The sequence below is a fragment of the Crocodylus siamensis genome, chromosome 5, assembly GCF_052110815.1.
Source record: "Crocodylus siamensis isolate JL-2025a chromosome 5, ASM5211081v1, whole genome shotgun sequence".
In the NCBI taxonomy this organism is placed as follows: domain Eukaryota; kingdom Metazoa; phylum Chordata; order Crocodylia; family Crocodylidae; genus Crocodylus; species Crocodylus siamensis.
In genome coordinates this window covers 184,115,738-184,134,249 of record NC_143399.1, presented here as the reverse complement: position 1 = coordinate 184,134,249, position 18,512 = coordinate 184,115,738, and the positions used below count along the sequence as shown (strand labels likewise).

The 18,512-nt window shown below is 44.2% G+C and overlaps 1 protein-coding gene across 1 annotated transcript in view; it reads left to right on the top strand.

Moving 5' to 3' along the window:
• ODAD2 (outer dynein arm docking complex subunit 2) overlaps positions 1 to 18,512 on the top strand; it is a 192,396-nt gene that overhangs the window by 500 nt on the left and 173,384 nt on the right. The window contains exons 2-6 of the mRNA XM_090047421.1: positions 526 to 776; positions 13,315 to 13,472; positions 14,987 to 15,182; positions 15,750 to 15,856; positions 16,316 to 16,452. Of these exons, the coding sequence (XP_089903547.1) occupies positions 553 to 776; positions 13,315 to 13,472; positions 14,987 to 15,182; positions 15,750 to 15,856; positions 16,316 to 16,452 (822 nt within the window). The 5' untranslated portion in view covers positions 526 to 552. The remainder of the gene's footprint in view (positions 1 to 525; positions 777 to 13,314; positions 13,473 to 14,986; positions 15,183 to 15,749; positions 15,857 to 16,315; positions 16,453 to 18,512) is intronic.

Genomic DNA, 18,512 nt, shown 5'->3' with positions numbered 1-18,512 from the left:
TCTGCGTGTGTATGTGCACGTGTGTGTATGTTCTGCTTCCCACTGTGTCCACGTGGGTGTGCACGCTCTATTTTCATTGTGCGTGTGTGCGCGGTCTACTTCCTACTGTGTGGGTGCACATGGGCACGCTCTTCTTTCCACTGTGTGTGTGTTTGCACATGCACGTGTGTACGGCATGCTTCCCACTGTGTACATGTGGGTGTGCATGCTCTGCTTTTCATTTGTGTGTGTGCATGTGTACGCTCTGCTTTCCACTTCTTTTGCCAAGTTTCCTAACATAAGTTGTAATAGACTGAGAAGCAACTGCTAATTCCACTGCAAACATCATAAAACTCATTTTGTTCATTAAGAATCCCTAGTCTTCCTTATTCCTTTACATACATTTGCAGCCCCAACCTCCACCATGGCTGATGTAACTCCCTTGAAATAAATAATTTAAAATATGCTTATTTCCCACTGTTAAATCTATAGATTGAATTTCAGATCTCACATAATTTATCCTTTAAATGTGTTTATTTGCTTAAGGAGACAGCCTTGATATTAGTTGGTGCCATGGGAGTGACACTGACCAGAGCAGCGCAGTGGACCTCTGCTGGTTCTGGACCGGGTACATTGGAAATCACCCCTTTGAATGAATCTCTCCTAAATGAAATTATTAAGTTTACGGAGGGCTTCTGCTCTAGACATCCTCAAGAAGCAGCATTTGTCTTCAGAGAGCCACTTGAATGGAAAACACACTTGGATTATTCAGTATTTGAGTCAGGTTATGAAATCAGGTAAGTCTGAATGACAGTGCTTTTTGGAGCATATATTAAACATGAGCTACAAAGTAAAAGGAAAAAAGTGCTCAGTTCCCATAAAGAATGTCCTGTTTTTGTATTTTATTTTTTCTGAACACATTTTCACAGTGAAAACTGTAGGTTTAGATAGTAACCCTTATCTTTGAGCACTCTGGAAGTACAGGCAGTCCTCGACTTACGTTTCAAGTTACAATGTTTCACACTTACAATGTTTATATATTGACATCCTGTTTTATGATGTCAGTTTCGACTTACAATGCTTCATCCGATGCAACGCCACGCCGGCCAGCAAACAAGTTCACTGCATCACTAATTTCCCTGGAGAACATCTGTCCAAACTTCCTTGGACGCTTTCTTTAAGAAAGCAGAGAAGACTGTAGCCAAGAACCCTTCAAAAAGTTCAACCAAGAGCTTTTCAAAAAGTCCAGCAAAGTCACCTCAAAGAAGTCCTTCCAAATCAATATGATTGCTATTTACAATATAAACACATTAATGTTTATATTAATGTTACTCATCTATAATTGATCAAGTACAAAATTCCAGGGTATTTTTGGCAAAAATAGGGTATCGGGCCTTGGTTCAGGACCCAATCCCCCATTTATAACGTTGTTTCTTATGAGAAAATTGGTTCTGAGTTACGATGTTTTGACTTAAGATGCAGTTTTCAGGAACTAATTGTATTGTAAGTCCGAGGACTGCCTGTATTTGTATTAGTATTTTCTATGGGACATTACATCACAGCTATATATAATCTCTGATATTTTCCTAAAGTGAGAAGGCATACTTGCCTGCTACAGGAATTCTCATGCCACATGTGTAGTACTGGTGCAGCCCTGCCAGTGCCAGCAGTAATGGAAGTGCTAATATAAACCAACACAAATGTTTTCCAGTTGTATGATCTAACCTTGATGTTAAACAAACATTGCAAGTCCTGCTATAGTTGTACCAACTGAGTCTCAAATTATGTCAGTATATAATTTTGTGGGTGCACCCAGTATTGTTAGAGTTCAAGGGTGCCTACACATGAGCACAGAGACTGCTCCAGTGCGCTGGAATTCCTCTCTGGCATACTGGATTAATTGAGTCTGCTGTAGCGTGGCAATTGCCATGCTTCAGCAGCCTCCTGAGTCTCATGTATCAGTGTCCCCATGCTTAAAAATGGCAGTGTGGTCACTTTACCTAAAGCTCATCGAATCGCTTTAGATCAGGTTTCCCCGCTGCCATTTTTAAGTGCAGGATGCTGATACATGAGACACAGTGGCACTTTAATTAGAGTGAATCTCAGAGCCACTCTAATTAAAGCACTGCCCCTCCCACCTCCAGAGCACGTATCAAAGTAGGCTATAAACAGATATTGCATTTGGTGTGGGTCTGGTGGTGCTGCAACTTTTCCCACAATGGAGAAGTTGTAGAACTGGTATGTTCACACATCAGCTATCAAAGCAGGTTTAAAGAATAGCTGAATGGACCATTGCTCTGTCATCAGCAGGTGACCTGAGTGAGCACACATACCAGTTTATCTGGTGGTAGTCAAGTGTCTGTATATCTCCCAACTCTGCCAGCCCACTGATTGATCAAATTGCGGCGGCAGGCACGTGACATTGCGTGACTCTTAGGGCACCTGCAGCAGGGAGCAAAGCCCAGTGTGCAGCGGCAGCTACCTCCGCCCTATGCACAGATCGGGGGGCACATGCCCCCCAGGACTCTGCCAGGGTGTGCACAGAAGCGGGAGCCCCCAACTCCCCTGGACGAGTTGGGCCCAGGCTCCAATTGTCCCACCACCCGGCCCAGCCGGGGCCCCACTCACCCCAGCCCCTGCTCCTGCCTGTGCCCCATTCCTTCCCTCACCGTGGGGGCCACAATCTGCCCCAGTCCCTTCCCCTTCCCCTTCCCCTTCCCCTTCACAAAATAGATTATTTGCCTGCCGTGTTGGGCAGGCAGTCATCCAAAAGCCGGGCTGTTGTCCTGGCTGCATGCGTACCCCTCCCCACCCCTGCTGCCCGTAACCCATGGCTGCGCTGCCTTGTGGCGCTACCTGCTGCCCCACATTAGCCCTGGTCCTCTGCCGCCTATAGTCAGAGATCTAAAAGCTACTTTATTTCTAATTTGTTTACTCACTCAAAATGCTTCGCCTATACAGTATCTATCCCTAATGCGTTGTTTACGAAGGGGCTGATGGTCATTCCTGCTACTTTCTCAGGCAGGAGGCTAAGTTAAGCCAGTAAAACTGAATGACTGTGAATGCAAGGTAGGGAACTTAGCATCTGGACATGAAGCCAAAACTGGTACCTTATATTGAACTCCAGGTCTGAGCATAGGGCTTGAAGGGAGGACTGTCACTATTTCTGTGCACTAAATGCATTGTGTTTTTGGCAGGAGTTGGCAGAGGTGATTAACTTAAATGGCATCAATTACCACATACCTGAAACTGGACTTACAACACGATGACAGTTAAAGATCACATAGTGATCATTAAAGACACCCCTCTGTGACAGAAAGTTCCTGTCACTCTAAGAGGAAAAAACTCTGTAGTTAGGACCCAGGACAGCTAAATGGAAGCCAGCTGTGAGGGGCAGGCAGCCAGGAATCACTGCTGCCTAGGCAGGGATCTACATAATGAGAAAAGTGGAATACCTGCAAGCAATCAAGGGACTACTACATTCAAGGGACTACTCCATAGAACAGGCTGACTGTAGGTGAGCACCCAAGAGGGGTGAACATATAGCCCGGGAGTGCAAGAACCAGGGTCAGGAACCTGTAGCCCAAGATGGATAAACTCCTAGCCCAGGAGGGTCAGGGGGCCATAGTCCAAGGAGGGGAGATATCAGCCCAGAAGGGCAGGGGCCAGGGACCCAGCTGCCCAGAAAGATGAATTCTGGGGTCAGGAGACCACAGCAAGAGACACAAGGGCCAGAATGGCCCAAAGAGACAGAAGGGTATTGAGTAAAACCTGGAGGCATGGGCACAGCTGTAGAGGAGGTCAGAAGCCTCCACAGTGGCCTCACACTTACCATCCCTGGGATCTGTCCTGACCATATTGATGAATGTGAAGATGGGGGAGAGCTCCTCATAGTGGGTCCACAGGACCCTGCATATGCTTGACATGTGGTTGCTGTCTCATGCCTTCACAAACTTATGCCTTTGTACCTTGCACTTGGACTTGCATTGAGTCTAGTCAAGGTCATAAACCCAAGTTGCCATTTTCTTGGTGATTTGCTGACAGGCCATCTTATTATTGTGGCTTGAATGAAGTGCTCTCTGATTCTCAATCTTGCCCCAGTTGACAATTAGATCAGCTACCTCCTCCTTGGTCCAGTTGCTGCTGTGCTTGTTTAGGGTACTGGACTTGTTTCATAGATTTCATAGACATGACCTCGGAAGATCATCGAGTCCAACCCCCTGCCCAAAGGGCAGGAAGTCAACTGGGGTCATAGGATCCCAGCAAGATAAGGATCCAATTTGCTCTTGAAGGTGTTCAGTGTAGGTGCTTGAACCACCTCTGATGGCAGGCTGTTCCAGACCTCGGGGGCTCGGACAGTAATGAAATTCTTTCTTATGTCCAGCCTGAAATGGTCTTGCAGTAGTTTAAGACAGTTTGAGCTCATCATCCCTTGGGGCGCTCTGGTGAACAAACGTTCCCCCAGATCCTGGAGGTCGTCTCTGATAAACTTATAGGTGGCCATCAGATTACCCCTGAGCCTGCGCTTTTCCAGGCTAAAGAGCCCCATGGCTCTCAGCCTCTCATCATAAGGTCTGTTTTCCTGACCTCTGATCATGCGTGTTGCTTTTCTCTGGACTCTCTCAAGCTTCTCCACATCCTTTTTGAATTGTGGAGCCCAAAACTGGATGCAATACTCCAGCTGCAGCCTCACAAAGGCCATGTACAGGGGGAGAAGGACATCCTGGGATTTGCTTGAGAAGATTCTATGGATGCAAGCCAGCGTTTTGGTCGCTTTACTAGCTGCAGCATCACATTGCAGGCTCATATTCATCTTGTGGTCAATCGTGACTCCCAAGTCTCTTTCTTCCATAGTGCTAGCCAGCGTAGCACTGCCAAGCCTATAAAGATGCTGCAGGGTTTTTTTCCCCCAAGGTGAAGAACCTTGCATTTTTTGGTGTTAAACACCATCAGGTCCTTGTCCGCCCATTTGTTGAGCCTGTCCAGGTCAGCCTGGATCACCCACCTGTCTTCTGGTGTGGATGCTTTGCCCCAAAGTTTGGTGTCATCGGCAAACTTGGCCAGTCCGCTTTTGACTCCAATGTCCACATCATTAATGAAGATGATAAACAATATGGGTCCAAGGACAGAGCCTTGGGGGACCCCACTGGTCACAGGACACCATGACAATTGACTTCCATCAGTTACTACCCTCTTGGTCTGACCACGGAGCCAATTTCCCAGCCAGCAGATCGTGATGGACCCAAGGCCACAACTAGCCAGTTTCGCCAAGAGGTGATAATGGGATACCAGATCAAAGGCTTTTTTGAAGTCAAGATATATGACATCAATCTCTTCTCCCTTGTCCAGGTGATAGGTCACCTGGTTGTAGAAGGAAATGAGATTGGTCAAGCAAGACCTACCTGCAAGAAACCCATGCTGGCTATCCCTTAGGATGTTTATTAAAGAGGCCATCCATTAAGGCCTCTTTAATAAACTGTTCTAAGATCTTCCCCAGGATAGAGGTCAGGCTGATGGGCCTGTAGTTTGCCAGATCCACCTTCCTCCCTTTCTTGAAGATAGGCGCCACATTCGCCTTCTTCCAGTCTTCGGGCGCTATATCAGAGCACCAGGAGTTTTCAAAGATCCATGCCAGAGGCTGGGCTATGACACTCGCCAGCTCCTTGAGTACCCTGGGGTGTAGATTGTCAGGGCCGGCTGACTTGAAGGTATCCAGCTTCTCAAGATGTTCCTTCACGAGGTCAGCATTAATGGAGGGTAGGGGGTCTCCCTCACCTGCACCTCCCTGTCCTGTAGTGGGCATGGGCGTCCCATGGGACTGATGAAAGACCAACGCAAAGTACCCATTTAATAGGTTGTCTTTTTCCTGGGCATCAATTGTCAGTTGCCCCATCTGGTTCAGCAGGGGTCCAATGTTGCCCTTGCCTTTCCTCCGGCTTTCCACATATCAGAAAAAGAACTTTTTATTGTTCTTGATGTTCGAAGCTAGTTGGAGTTCAGTTGCAGCCTTGGCTTTCCTGGTTTGCTCCCTGCAGGACCAGACCAGTGCAGAATAATCCTCCTTGGAGGTGAATCCCATCCTCCATCCTTTGTAGGTGTTTCTTTTTAGCCACAGTAGGTCCGCTAGGTCCCTGGAGAGCCAGGGGGGCTGCTGTGCCCTCTTGCTGCCTTTCCTCTGAGATGGAATAGGCTTAGCTTGTACATTGAGGATTGCTCCCTTGAGGAGCAGCCGCTCTTCTTGAACTCCCCTCTCCCTGTAGTCATGGTCCCTTAGGGCCTGACTGACAAGCCTCCTGGGCTTGTCAAAGTCGGCTTTTCTGAAGTCTAGGACTTCTGTGTTGCTGACTGACCTGCCAGCTTTACGGCGGATGGTGAAGATGATCAGCTCATGGTCGCTGTCACCCAGCTTCCCATGGATCACTAGGTCACCGATTAGGTCATCACCAGTAGCCAGTACCAGGTCAAGCAGTGCTTTGCCTCTTGTTCGCCCATAGACTTCTTGAGTCAGGTAGTGGTCATCCACACACAAGAGGAAGCTTTGCGACCGCTTGGATTTTGCTGAGTGATCCTCCCACAAGATGTCCGGGTAATTGAAGTCACCCATGACAACCATGGTCCTGGAGCATGTGGCCTCAGCCAGTTCCTGGGCGAACTCGTTGTCAAGCTCAGGACTTTGGGTGTGAGGTCTGTAGTATACTCCCACCGTTGTGTCCCCTGTGCCATGTTCCCCATGGATTTTAACCCAGAGGGTCTCCAGTCATCCACCCTGATCGCCAATATCAGCTTGCAGGGATGTGTAGCTTTCCTAACATAGAGAGCTACACCCCCGCCCCTTTTATATACACGATTTCCCTGTACAGGGTATAGCCATCTATACCCGAGGTCCAGTCATGGGTGGAGTCCCACCAGGTGTCCGTTATCGCTATGACATCATAATTATTTGCATTGAGCAGGAGAATGAACTCCTCCTGCTTATTCCCCAAGCTCCTGGCATTTGTGTACAGGCAGGCAAGTGTCCTCTTGGGGGCTCTTGCCTTGCCCACAGATTGTACCAGGGCTGGGGCAGGGGTGGGCTCCCTTAAGTGCCTTGGCCCGCTGGCTTTGCAAGGGTTGCTCAGCAGGCCAGCAGTAGCAGTAGTCTCCCTATCCCCCAATGGGCTTAGTTTAAAGCCCGGTGGAGCAGGTCAACCCATCTGGCTGAGAAGAGCCTCCTCCCCAGGGGAGAGAGGTGGAGGCCATCTCTTCCCAGCAGCTCACTGCCTCTCTCACCAAAGAGCGAGCTGTGGTCATGGAAGCCAAAGCCTTCCTGATGACACCAGAGCCGCAGTCTTTGGTTGACTACATGGATCCTCCTCATCTTCCTCAGCCCATAGTCCAAGACTGGGAAGATCGAAGAAAACATCACCTGTGCCCCCAGGCCCTTTAGCCCTGCTCCCAAATCCCTATAGCACCTCATGACCTGGCTGGGAGTGCTCCGAGCCATGTCATTGGTGCCCACATGAATAAGGAGCATAGGATAGTGGTTTGTGGGCTGGAGGAGCTTTGGGATCTTCTCCGCAATGTCCTGGATGCGGGCCCCCGGGAAGCAGCAGACTTCCTGGGCTAAGTCAGGGCGGCAGATTGCCCCCTCAGTCTCCCTCAGGATGGAGTCTCCTACAACAAACACCTTACTTTTTGTCTTGGGGAGAGCGGGGGCGGTAGCTGCAGTTGAGCCTGTGTTGCCTGTGGGAGCTGGCAACTCAGTAGGCTCTGCTGGAGCAGGAAGAGGTGTGTACCTGTTGCTAAGCTCCGGCGGGGCAGGGCCCTTGGTGCGGCGGGCCTTGGGGCCCTTGACCACTTTGGTCCATTCCTTTGACTCCGGGAGGTCCCGGAGTCCTCCTTTGTCCTGGAGGGAGATGGTGGTCTACCCTCCAGCTTCTGGGGGGGAAGGGCCTGGCAGTAGGAGTTGATCTCCTGCTCACAGTCCTGATGGCACGCAGTCTCTGGACTGTGGCCTGGAGCTCCTCCAGCTGGTGTGCCAGAGACCCCAAAAGGGAGCAGACCCCTACATGGGGAGGTGGCCATGCTTCTGGGCCCCAGAGCCTGAAAAAGGGAGAGGCAGCCCGCACAGCCGCCAGCCAGGGGCTCCGTCTGTGTGGAGCCCTGAACCCATGGGCTCCGTCTGGGTGGCCGTCTCTGAGGTGCCCAAGGGGGGGGGGGGGGCGCAGAGCCTGAGGGGACCCTTGGGGTGCGACACGTGCCCATCCATGTCATGCCTCTGGTAGGCTGGCTATGACTGCGACTGTCTACCCTGGGGGGTTCGCAGGCAGGGTCTCGGGCCCTCCCACACGCCCTCCTGCGCAAACTCCATGCTAACTCACGCGCTGGCAGGCGAGAGCACCTATTTGTACAGCCTGTTCGCATGGCTTCGGTTGCGTGGCTCCCTGGGGGGCTGGGTGAAGTAGGGGCCTGGGCGGGGCTTGACCCAGCCCGGCTCCATGCAGCCGCCTCCTCCCACTCAGTGAGGGGTTAACCCCCTCATACCATGGGCCCCGCTTGCCTCTGGCTGTGCGGGGGGTTGGCGGGGGGGCTCCATGGCTGTTGGGGGGTGTCTGTGGGGCTTCAGGAGAGCAGGGGCGCGGTGTGCTTTCACCTTTACGTCTCTCGCTGCTCCGGAGGATGGAGGGCCTGTGGTGGAGAAAGAATTGATGGGTGTGTAGGGGTACAGAGGTCGTGGATGGGTCAAAAGGATTTTGGAGGTTCCTAGATAGGTATGTAAAGGAACAGAAATTATGGCTAGGTCTGACGGGTCCTGGAGGTTCTCAGTGGTTGGTGATGTTCAGAGGATGCAGAGTCCAATGCTTGTCCTGTTTGGGTGGCAAGCACAAAATGCCTAGCATGTTGCACTGCAACACAATTAATAGATAGGAGGTGGTCAACTGGGGCCTGATACCTCTGGGCAGTAGAGTTCTGCAGTCAAGGCCAGAGTTCAAAAGGCAAGGGCAGATCTTGCGGGGGTGCACTGGTACATATGAACCCTCCCTTTGATTCATGGTCCATCCAAAGTTTAAAAGCAACTCCTTGGCAGTGGTAGCAGGATTTCTAGTTGGGCAGTCCTGAGAGAGTCAATTGACTTTATGGCTTATTATATTCTTCCTAATCCCTTCTAAACTCTTAATTCCACAGGTGTTAATAACTCTCTCTTTTTTTTAAGGGTCCTGATATTCTACCAATTAAGCTATCCTTTGTTCCACATTTATGAAGCTCCTATTTTACAGCCCTGCAGATTGCTTTTAACACATTCCTATTAAGTTATATTTGTTTTTGCTTCAATACAGCCCTAGACCCCAAGCATACTAGTAAAGTTACCGCTTTATTTCTAACTGAAGAAAACCATGTTGTTTCATATGTGATGATGCACCTCACCATCTGCATCCCTCTTTTCAAAATTCTAGATCTGCCCATGTCAAGAGGGGGCAGGGTTGGGGCTGAAGCAGTGCATTATGGTATGCCTAGAGGACTGATTGGTCTGTAAACCCTATGAGAATATCACAGGATAACCATGGAGACATCTACCATGATAACAGAGGACAAGCTGTTAGTAGGTCTTGTTGCACAAACATTTTGGGGGATTTGTCCCATGACAAGCAGCAAGGACACCTGTATGCTTGCACTATGTCCTGCATTAAAAAATGTTCTGCCATGACAAGGGTGACTTCAGTTCTCAGATAGAGGAATGAGATGTTTTCAGGTCTGAAGGACCAAGTGGGATGTGCCCTAGAGTACTCAAGGAATTGGCTGAGGGAATTTCAGAGCCATTAGCTGTTATCTTTGAGAACTTGTAGAGGTTAGGTGAGGTCCCAGGTGACTGGAAAATGGCAAATACAGTGCCCATCTTTAAGAAAGGGAATTACAACCAGTCAATCTGATCTTGATACCTGTTGTGGCACCCCGGTTGAGAATCACTGCCACAGTGATTCATGTGCATGTTCTTGAATGCTGGTGTCCCTGGGAACTATAGTTCTGAATTTCCTAATAATTGTGTATTTCAGTTGTCAGCTTTAACATATTTATATATATATTTGCTAAATTTGTTTGATAAGGGACATCAACTAAACATTTCCTTTAGGATAACATTCACTACAAGCCAGCATAGTTTATTAGTATTTAGAAAAGAGAGTCAAGTCAGGAGAAATACATTTTATTTTTGTTTCTTCCACCATCTGGCTTGTAATGTTGTGCAAAACTTCTGTGTTTCAGAGTTTCAAACTAACTTTTTAAAGTATCTTTGAGCAACTTGGTTGTGAACTGCAACAGAAGTATAAAGGGTTTTTTTTCTAGCTCTCTATTCACTGGAGAACTCTTCTCCTAGAGCTTTCTCAGGCCAGACCTTTTCAGTCCTCTCTGTAGAAGTCCTAACACTAGCTTTCTTCTTTGAGAATCCTTTTTTCCCTGTGCCAATAATCTGCTTTAGATATCTGACTGTGAAACTTGGGAGTTACTTGCATGATTTCTTATGTCATCCTTACCATTTTCTGTGATTTTTGATTGGGAATGGGTCAACCCTACTTCAACACCTGCAGAAATACACAGGCACCTAGGATCATTAAGTGCTTCCATTTGGACCCAAAAAATTCCTCGGGGATCTAAACTGAGATTAGTGCTACATTCAGAAGTGATCCAGATCAAGTAGTTAGAAACCTAATTTCCATCAAGTTTCATTGCAATCTATGTTAGAGCCTGGAAGAGCCTAAACTGTGCCTAAGTCTCCTATATATTATGTGTGCATGAGATGTGTCATGGCTAACATCTCATTAATACCAACAACGTTGGTACTGTTGGCATCTGTAATCACTCGCAAATGCAACAGTGATGGTAGTGTCTATCATTCAAACAATTATGGCTAGATCACTTGCCAAGAAATTGAACCCTAAACACTAGCAGTTCTGTAGGAATGGATATGGAGTGTATACTGGATTATAAACTGAACACAAACCAACAATGCCATATTCTGGTGAAAAAAGCAAACACCATGCTGAAGTGTATAAATATTGTCATATGTTAAATGTGATAACATCCTTGCACTCTATTCAGTGAGGCCTCAACTGGAATACTGTGTACAGTTTTGGAAACCATACTTCATGAAAGATGTTTACCAACTAGAGCAAGTCCAGAAGAGAGCAACAAACATGACCTATCAGGAAAGAGTGGAGAGCTGACTTAGTCTAGTCCAGTGAACAAAAGAATTAGGGGAGATCTTATAACAGTCTTTTAATATGTAAAAGGTTACTGCAAAGAAAGGCATAGATTCTTTTTCATGTCCGTGAGAATAAGACTAAAAGAATGTGCTTCAATTGCAAAGGAGTTTTAAGTTAGCCTTTGGAAATTATTTTCTGTCTGTAAGGATATCTGTAAGCACTAGAATAGATTACTTAAGAGAAATTATGGAATCTCCATGGCTGAAGGTTTTTAAGAATAGGCAAAACAGCTACCCATCTGGATCAATGTAGTCGATCCTTTCTTGTGGTGATCTCTCAAGGTCCTTTCCAGCCCTATTTTCTGTGATTTATATGAAATATATGATTTCATCAGCAATTTCTTCTCTTAACTGAAACAACTTGCAGGATTCTGATTTTGGCTAGCTGCTTGTGTCAGAAGGGGTAATGCTGCTGTCAGGGGTGGAATCCAGTTTCCAAGAACAGAAATCATGAGCTGGTATTTCTGTGAAGCTAAGATGGAACAAATGATGGCACTGCTTGCAAAAATTAAGGATGGTCAAAAGGAATTGAAGCAAGATGTAAAACAGGAGCTGGAGGGTTTGCAAAAGGAATTTTAACAAGATCTAAAGGAACAGTTGAAGACTTCATAACAAGATTAAAACAAGAACTAAAACAGGAGCTGGAGTCTTCACAAAAGGAATTAAAGCAGCATCTGGAGATTTCCAAGCAAGGGCTGAGAAATAGCTTGCAGGCAGTGGTGAAATCTCTGTTGAAGAAACAAATACAAAATATCTGGAGCAACTGTGAAGGTCAGCTACAAGAGTTTCAGTCTGCAATGACTGGAGATTGCCAACAATCTGAATGCCATAGAGAGTTTCTCCTTGAAATAGTGGAGAGCAAATGAGTTTGGAACTTTCTAACAAAGATAAACTCTAACAAGGACTTTGAGGGTAATTCAAAAAGTCATAGACCACAGTGTCTCATGCTTATAAAGGAAAAGGGGGGGTTCTAATTAATGTATTATGTAATTGAACAAGTATAACAGATACATTCAGTTTGTAGAATGAGAGGAATTGACAATAATACAAGAACTGAGTGAAACAGCTAAATTAAATTCTAGTGCTGTGGAAAAATTGGCATGGGAAGAAGAACAAAAGGATCTAAACCATTTTGCTTGCATAGAAACTTTATAATTGACAAGTGGAAGCTTACAACTTTGTCAGAGAGAACTTGAAGATAGCTCAAAGGTATATGATATAAAGTCATGATTTAAAAGTATCGTGTAGTTCCTTAATTATAGGCAGAAGATGGGCTGCAGACTGGAGTGCTAAACTAGGTAGGTCTTGGGAAGGGTCCTTGCATGGTACTGATGCAATGCAAGAAACAGAGGATATAGTTGGGTCTCAGTTGTAAACACAGTATTATCTGTAAGGATGAACTAAAGCTGTATTGGGTGACAGGATTTAAGCATGGCTGCCTTCCACGCCAAAACTGGGAAAGTAGCTTGGCAGCTGGATCTAGAAAAATTGCCATAGGGTTGAACAGACATTATTACAGAGCAGGCATGTATGCTTTCTCTTGCGTTCAGGAAGGCAGGATTTTATATACAGTATACTTTGTAAATAAAAAGAGCACATCAAAGAAACCTTAAACTCTGGCACAATTTTTTCTCCTACCTGGAACAAACTACAGGACTGGGGGTTACAGTGGACAATCAGCTGGATTTTTATTAACAGTGTGCCTTTTCTGCTAAGAAAGCTAACAGCAGACTGGGTTGCATTAGTGGGAGCGTTGCCAGCAGATAGAGGGAAGTAATTTTTCTCCTCTATTCTGCTCTGGTGAGACCGCATCTAGAGTACTGTGTCCAGTTCTGGACCCTCCATTACAGAAAGGATGTGTACAAGTTGGAAAGTGTCCAGCAGAGGGCAATAAAAATGGTTAGGGTCATGGCTGGGGCACATGATTTATGAGAAGAGGCTGAGGGAACTGGGTTTATATAATCTGCAGAAGAGAAGACTGATAGCAGCCTTCAACTATCTAAAGGGCGGTTCCAAAGAGGAAGGGACTAGCTTGTTCTCTTAAAATTTGCCATTAATAAGTGCCCTCCCTTAACAAAGATATTATTTTATTCTTCTAGTGAAAGAACTGTTCAGTCTGAAGACAAAGACAAGGATGGTCAACCACTGCTTCTCCTCACTGCATCAACCATTAGAGTCCGCAGTTTTGGCGAGCTGTCTCGTTTGCTATCTGTAGCTACAGAAAAAAAATTAAAGGAAGCTCAAGCATGCCTTGAAGGTTTTACAATTTTATTATATTCTTTTTTAAGTGTAAATTTCCAAAAATGAAAGGCAGGGAAGAACAGATATACTAATTTCAATTATATGAGGAGATCTGTGGTTCTGGGGAATTAGTTAGGGAATGAATCAGAATTAGTTAGTTCTGATTCATTGCATCAGTAAGTTTCTATTTTGAAAACATTTTCAGAGAATTCAGTAGTACAGAGATCTAATTTTTACATCTTGATCTATTGATACAGAGAGCAGCAGAGAGCATGATCAAGTCTGCACAGAGTGCCTCTTCAGAGGCCATTTAATTTTTTTCTTCCTTCTCATGTTAACTTAAGTTTAATTAATTTATTGAAGTCAGTCTGTTAATTTTATGAGACATTTTCCAGATCTTTTCAACAAAGGCTTTTAGAATTTCTGTAGCAGTACCACTGTTGTATTATATTTAGTTCCTGGTTTTCAAACTGTGACTAAACAGCATCATCATGAATGAAATTAGACACCTGTGGGGATGTCAATTTTGAATACTGTTTAGTGATAATATTGGAAGAAATTAAAGACTTGCAGAAGCATTCACAGATAGATGGGGCCTGATTTGTAGAAAGGACAATAGGAGTTCATAAAAGCAGCTGATATATCATTGTATCACTAGTCACCAAAAAGGACAGCTGGGACTCTTGAGGAAGTGATAACTGGGCCTTTTATGAGGCCACTGGGAAAGTTGCCAGCTTTCTTTTAAAATATTGTATAAACCATAGTTCCAATGATAACAGTACCATCACAATCACTTCCCAATGATTAAGCCTACTGATTTCATATTTTAATGATCATCCAGATATATGATCCCTAAAGGTAAATATTTATCAAAGAAAGACTTTATTATTTACCTCTTGGTTCAGTAACTCTTCCTATTTTAAATCTTTGTGTTTATTGAAGAAGGCAATTCCTGTTTGTTATTTAAGGGGTTGTTTACCTGAATTTTGTTTTCATATTTTTAAAAACTGCTGTATAAGTACATTTCACATCAGACAAGGGATATGAAATCATTTAATCCAGCAGGATGAAACAGAAACGTATGAAAATACCTACTGTACAGAGGTGTAGATTGTATCTGTGTTGGTCTAAGGACATAGGCAGACAAAATTCTTTGGGTGAATCTGGTATCTTTCATTAGACCAACTTAAATAGTTGGAAAAAAATTTCTTAGCAAGCTTTTGGAGTAAAAACCCTTTGTTAGGCTGAGGAAACTGCAGATGTTTCCTCAGCCTGGTGAAGGGTTTTTAAACCCAAAAGCTTGCTAAGAACATTTTTTCCAACTATTTAAGTTGGTCTAATAAAAGATATCAGATTTACCCAAAGAACCTTGTCTGCCCACTGTACAGAGGTGCATACTATCTTTTCAATACCATATATTTGTTCATGCTATAAATTTACAGTATTAGAACAGTGTTCAAATCCTTATGTAATTACATTATTTAAAACCTTCTACAATCAATTTCCAAGTATCGCATTTCTTGTTTATAGCCAACAGAGATCCTATAGTGAAAATTCTTGGTCCTGGATATGGAACTGTTGAGGGAGAAGATATGTCTATGCTGCGCTTGCTGGAAAAAGTGAAGAAAGATGATGATCCTGAAACAGAGATTAAAATGAAAATCTCTCTTCTTCTTCAACAGCTGGATATGCAATTGCTTAACAGTTCTTTAAAACATATTTCACGGTAAGTGAATTTCAAATGGAGCTTTGCGCATTTTTAGCCAGTAGATTTTTGTTTTGTTTTTAAATTAAATTCATTTTAACCCAAAACATATGCTTTCTGTGTGATATAAAGAAATCACTGAAGTAAAAACAAAGGTATGAAAATAATCTTTATTAAAACCAGGAAAAGTTACAGAAATGAAAGATATTTTCTAGAGATTTCACTATGTATGTATATGTGTTTGCATATCTTTGCAAGTACTTCACATGTTTTATATTTTGAAAGAAACTCAAAATACCTTGTATAAATAATTGTAATTAAAACATTTTCATAGAGTTGTTTATTTAATAGTGGAAAACCATAAGATTGCATTTAATTTGCCAATTAGTAGTATGAATTACATATTAACTGTAAAACTAAAAGTTCACTAAACTAAAATGGGAAGCAGGCCCATTTTTAGATTTTTATTCCTACAACTCAGAAACTTATTTTACAAGGAAAGAGACAAAATCCCATTATATCACCTTCTAAATATTTTAAATATTCTTTCTGTTTGTTAGTTTTTAGAACATTTTTTGTTACTTACAGAGAGGTGAGATTAACTCCAACTTCTGTAAAAAATGAGGTGGAACTACTCAAGCATTTCTCTGGGAAACAAGAAGATACAGTACTGGAATCTCTTGAATATACATCAGGTTCAGATTCTACTATTGATGTTTTACCCTTTAAACATGAAAAAATGGATTTTACTATGAATATGTTAAACTAAGTTTAGTAGCTCTGATTTAAAGTATATTTAAAAAATAAGGAGAACAAGATATACGTACCGATATAAAGTGTGAGTCTTCAACTTTTACTTAAATATGTAATCTTTATTTATAAATAGTCCCACTGAAATTAATGGAAGTAATTAAAGACCTGATCCTTAAGGCATTGAACCTGTGCTTAAGTGCATTGTTTGATCAGGCCAGACCATTCAGTATCTTACAAAATCAAATCATAAATGAATATGAATTATTCACATGAGGAAGGGTGTGGGTTTGGGACCTTCATGTGTATGAAAGTTATCATTTAAAATCTGTTCAAGCCTAACTATTAGAAATCACTGCATCTTTTTAAAAGCAGATGAAAACACTGTCTGTAATTGGTTTCAGATTATGAATTTTCCAATGGGTGCCGAGCCCCACCTTGGAGACAAGTACACGGAGAAATTTGTTATTTGATTGTTAAACCGCATGACACCAATCCTTTGTTCATCACTTGCAGCACAGCAGGAGTGTTTCTAAATGGGGTAAGCAATAATAAAAGCTTTTACCTGGAATTATAGACAATTGTGCATGTGATGAAATGGAAGATTTAAAGTAGCAGTATTTACCCTTTAAGACCTGCAGAGTTATGCTAGTGACAGTGCAGAGAAAGACAAAGCATTCAAGTCATTGTATTCTCTCTTTTTTATTTGAATGCATGTATTATTTTGTGGTATGTGCATATGTTCCAGACACCCAAGATTTGAGATTTTTGTTAGCTGTTGTCTGCTTTGATTCCTGTGTGTGTGCCCTAAACCTCCAAGTGTATTCTAGTGGTATAAAAAGTAGTATAAAATGCAATGTGAAACCACTCCAATTCTCTTCTGGGTCCTGACTGAGATAAAGTATCAATAACTGTCTTAGTACCACTGTCCACAACTGCCTTCACTTGATATATTCTCTTTATAACTTGTAAACAGTTTTTTCTACATGTTATATTTAGTTTTTAATATAGGTTTAGAGGGTCTGTGATAGCTTGTGGGGGGAAATAAGGACATTTCCCCACCTTTCTGTTCTCTTTTTGTTGCTTCCTTCTTTAAAAATGGGATTTTTTATACCTAAATAAAAGCATTTAAATCTATTAGTGCTCCTTTCTTTTAAACGGTGACCTTGACACCAGTTTTGGGGAGGCTTGTAATCCCCTAAAGTGCAACATCCTCAAGTTACTTTACACAAGGGTTTAAAAAAAAATTGAAGAAAATTCAAATAGGAAACTAGGAATCTTTGGCTTTGTTAGGTGCCAGTGAATGTTCCCTCAAGCCACTGTCAAAGAAACTCCGCTCTCACAGGTGAGAGAGTAAGAGATATGCCTATTTGTCTGGGAAGGTAAAGAAGGGTAATTTGCTTTGCCAAACTTCTTAAAAAAAGATGGTCTATTTCCCTGTGCTGATCTAAGCCTCAGTACAGATACCTGGGAAACAGGTCGCTGATTTAGGACCTTTGGTGTGAACTAATATGGTGTCATTGGTCTGGGTACAAAGAGGACTGCCTCTATACTTCTCTCTGTTTTACCAGTTCAGTTCATAGTAACAGGTGATTTAACAGTTGCCAACTGAACAGAATCCTCTTTCCTCTCTGGAGGTATTCATCTGGTACTGAGATGAAAGACCGCTGAAGGCCTCAAATGCCTCTACACGAATGCTCGAAGTATGGGGAAGAAGCAGGAGGAACTCGCCCTCCTCCTAGCTGTCACCAGCCCTGACATAGTAGGGATCACAGAAACGTGGTGGGACTCATCGCATGACTGGGCGGTGAGTGTCAAGGGCTATAGGCTATACAGGAAGGACAGGATAGGAAGGAAAGGTGGAGGAGTAGCACTCTACATCAAGGAGGAATATACTTCCTCGTTAATTAGCATGGGGGTAGAGGGGGGGCACTCTGAGGTGCTCTGGGTTAGAGTAAAAGGCAGTCCAGGGGAGAGAGACTTAACGGTGGGAGTCTACTATAGACCTCCCAACCAGGGAGAAGAGCTCGACCTGGAATTCTTAGGTCAGCTTACAGAGGCAGTGAGGGCTAAGGATGTGGTCATCATGGGGGACCTGAACTTCCCAGACATCTGCTGGGAGGAGCAGTCAGCCAAGTCTGATCGCTCACGTCGGTTCTTAGCCAGACTGCAGGACCTCCATCTAACCCAGGAGGTGCACAGTCCCACCAGGGGAGACGCCTTGCTGGACCTAGTGCTGGCCACGGGTGATGACCTGGTGAGGGGGCTGCGGGTGATGGGCCACCTGGGAGACAGTGATCATCGCTTGCTGGAATTCACCATCCAGCGTAAGGTGGCAAAGGGCTGCAGCAAGGCAACAGCCCTAGACTTTAGGAGGGCTGACTTCAACAAGCTAAGGAGGATAGTTGGGGAAGCGCTGAGGACCCAGAGGGGAAGGGAATCAGATGTCGAAGGTGAGTGGTTGCTCCTTAAGGAGACGATCCTCCATGCCCAAAGGGAGGTAATCCCAACAAGGGTCAAAGGGAGCAGGAGGGCACATAAACCCCCATGGCTCACTAAGAGCATCCGGGAATGTCTCCTTGCTAAAAGGGAGGCATATAC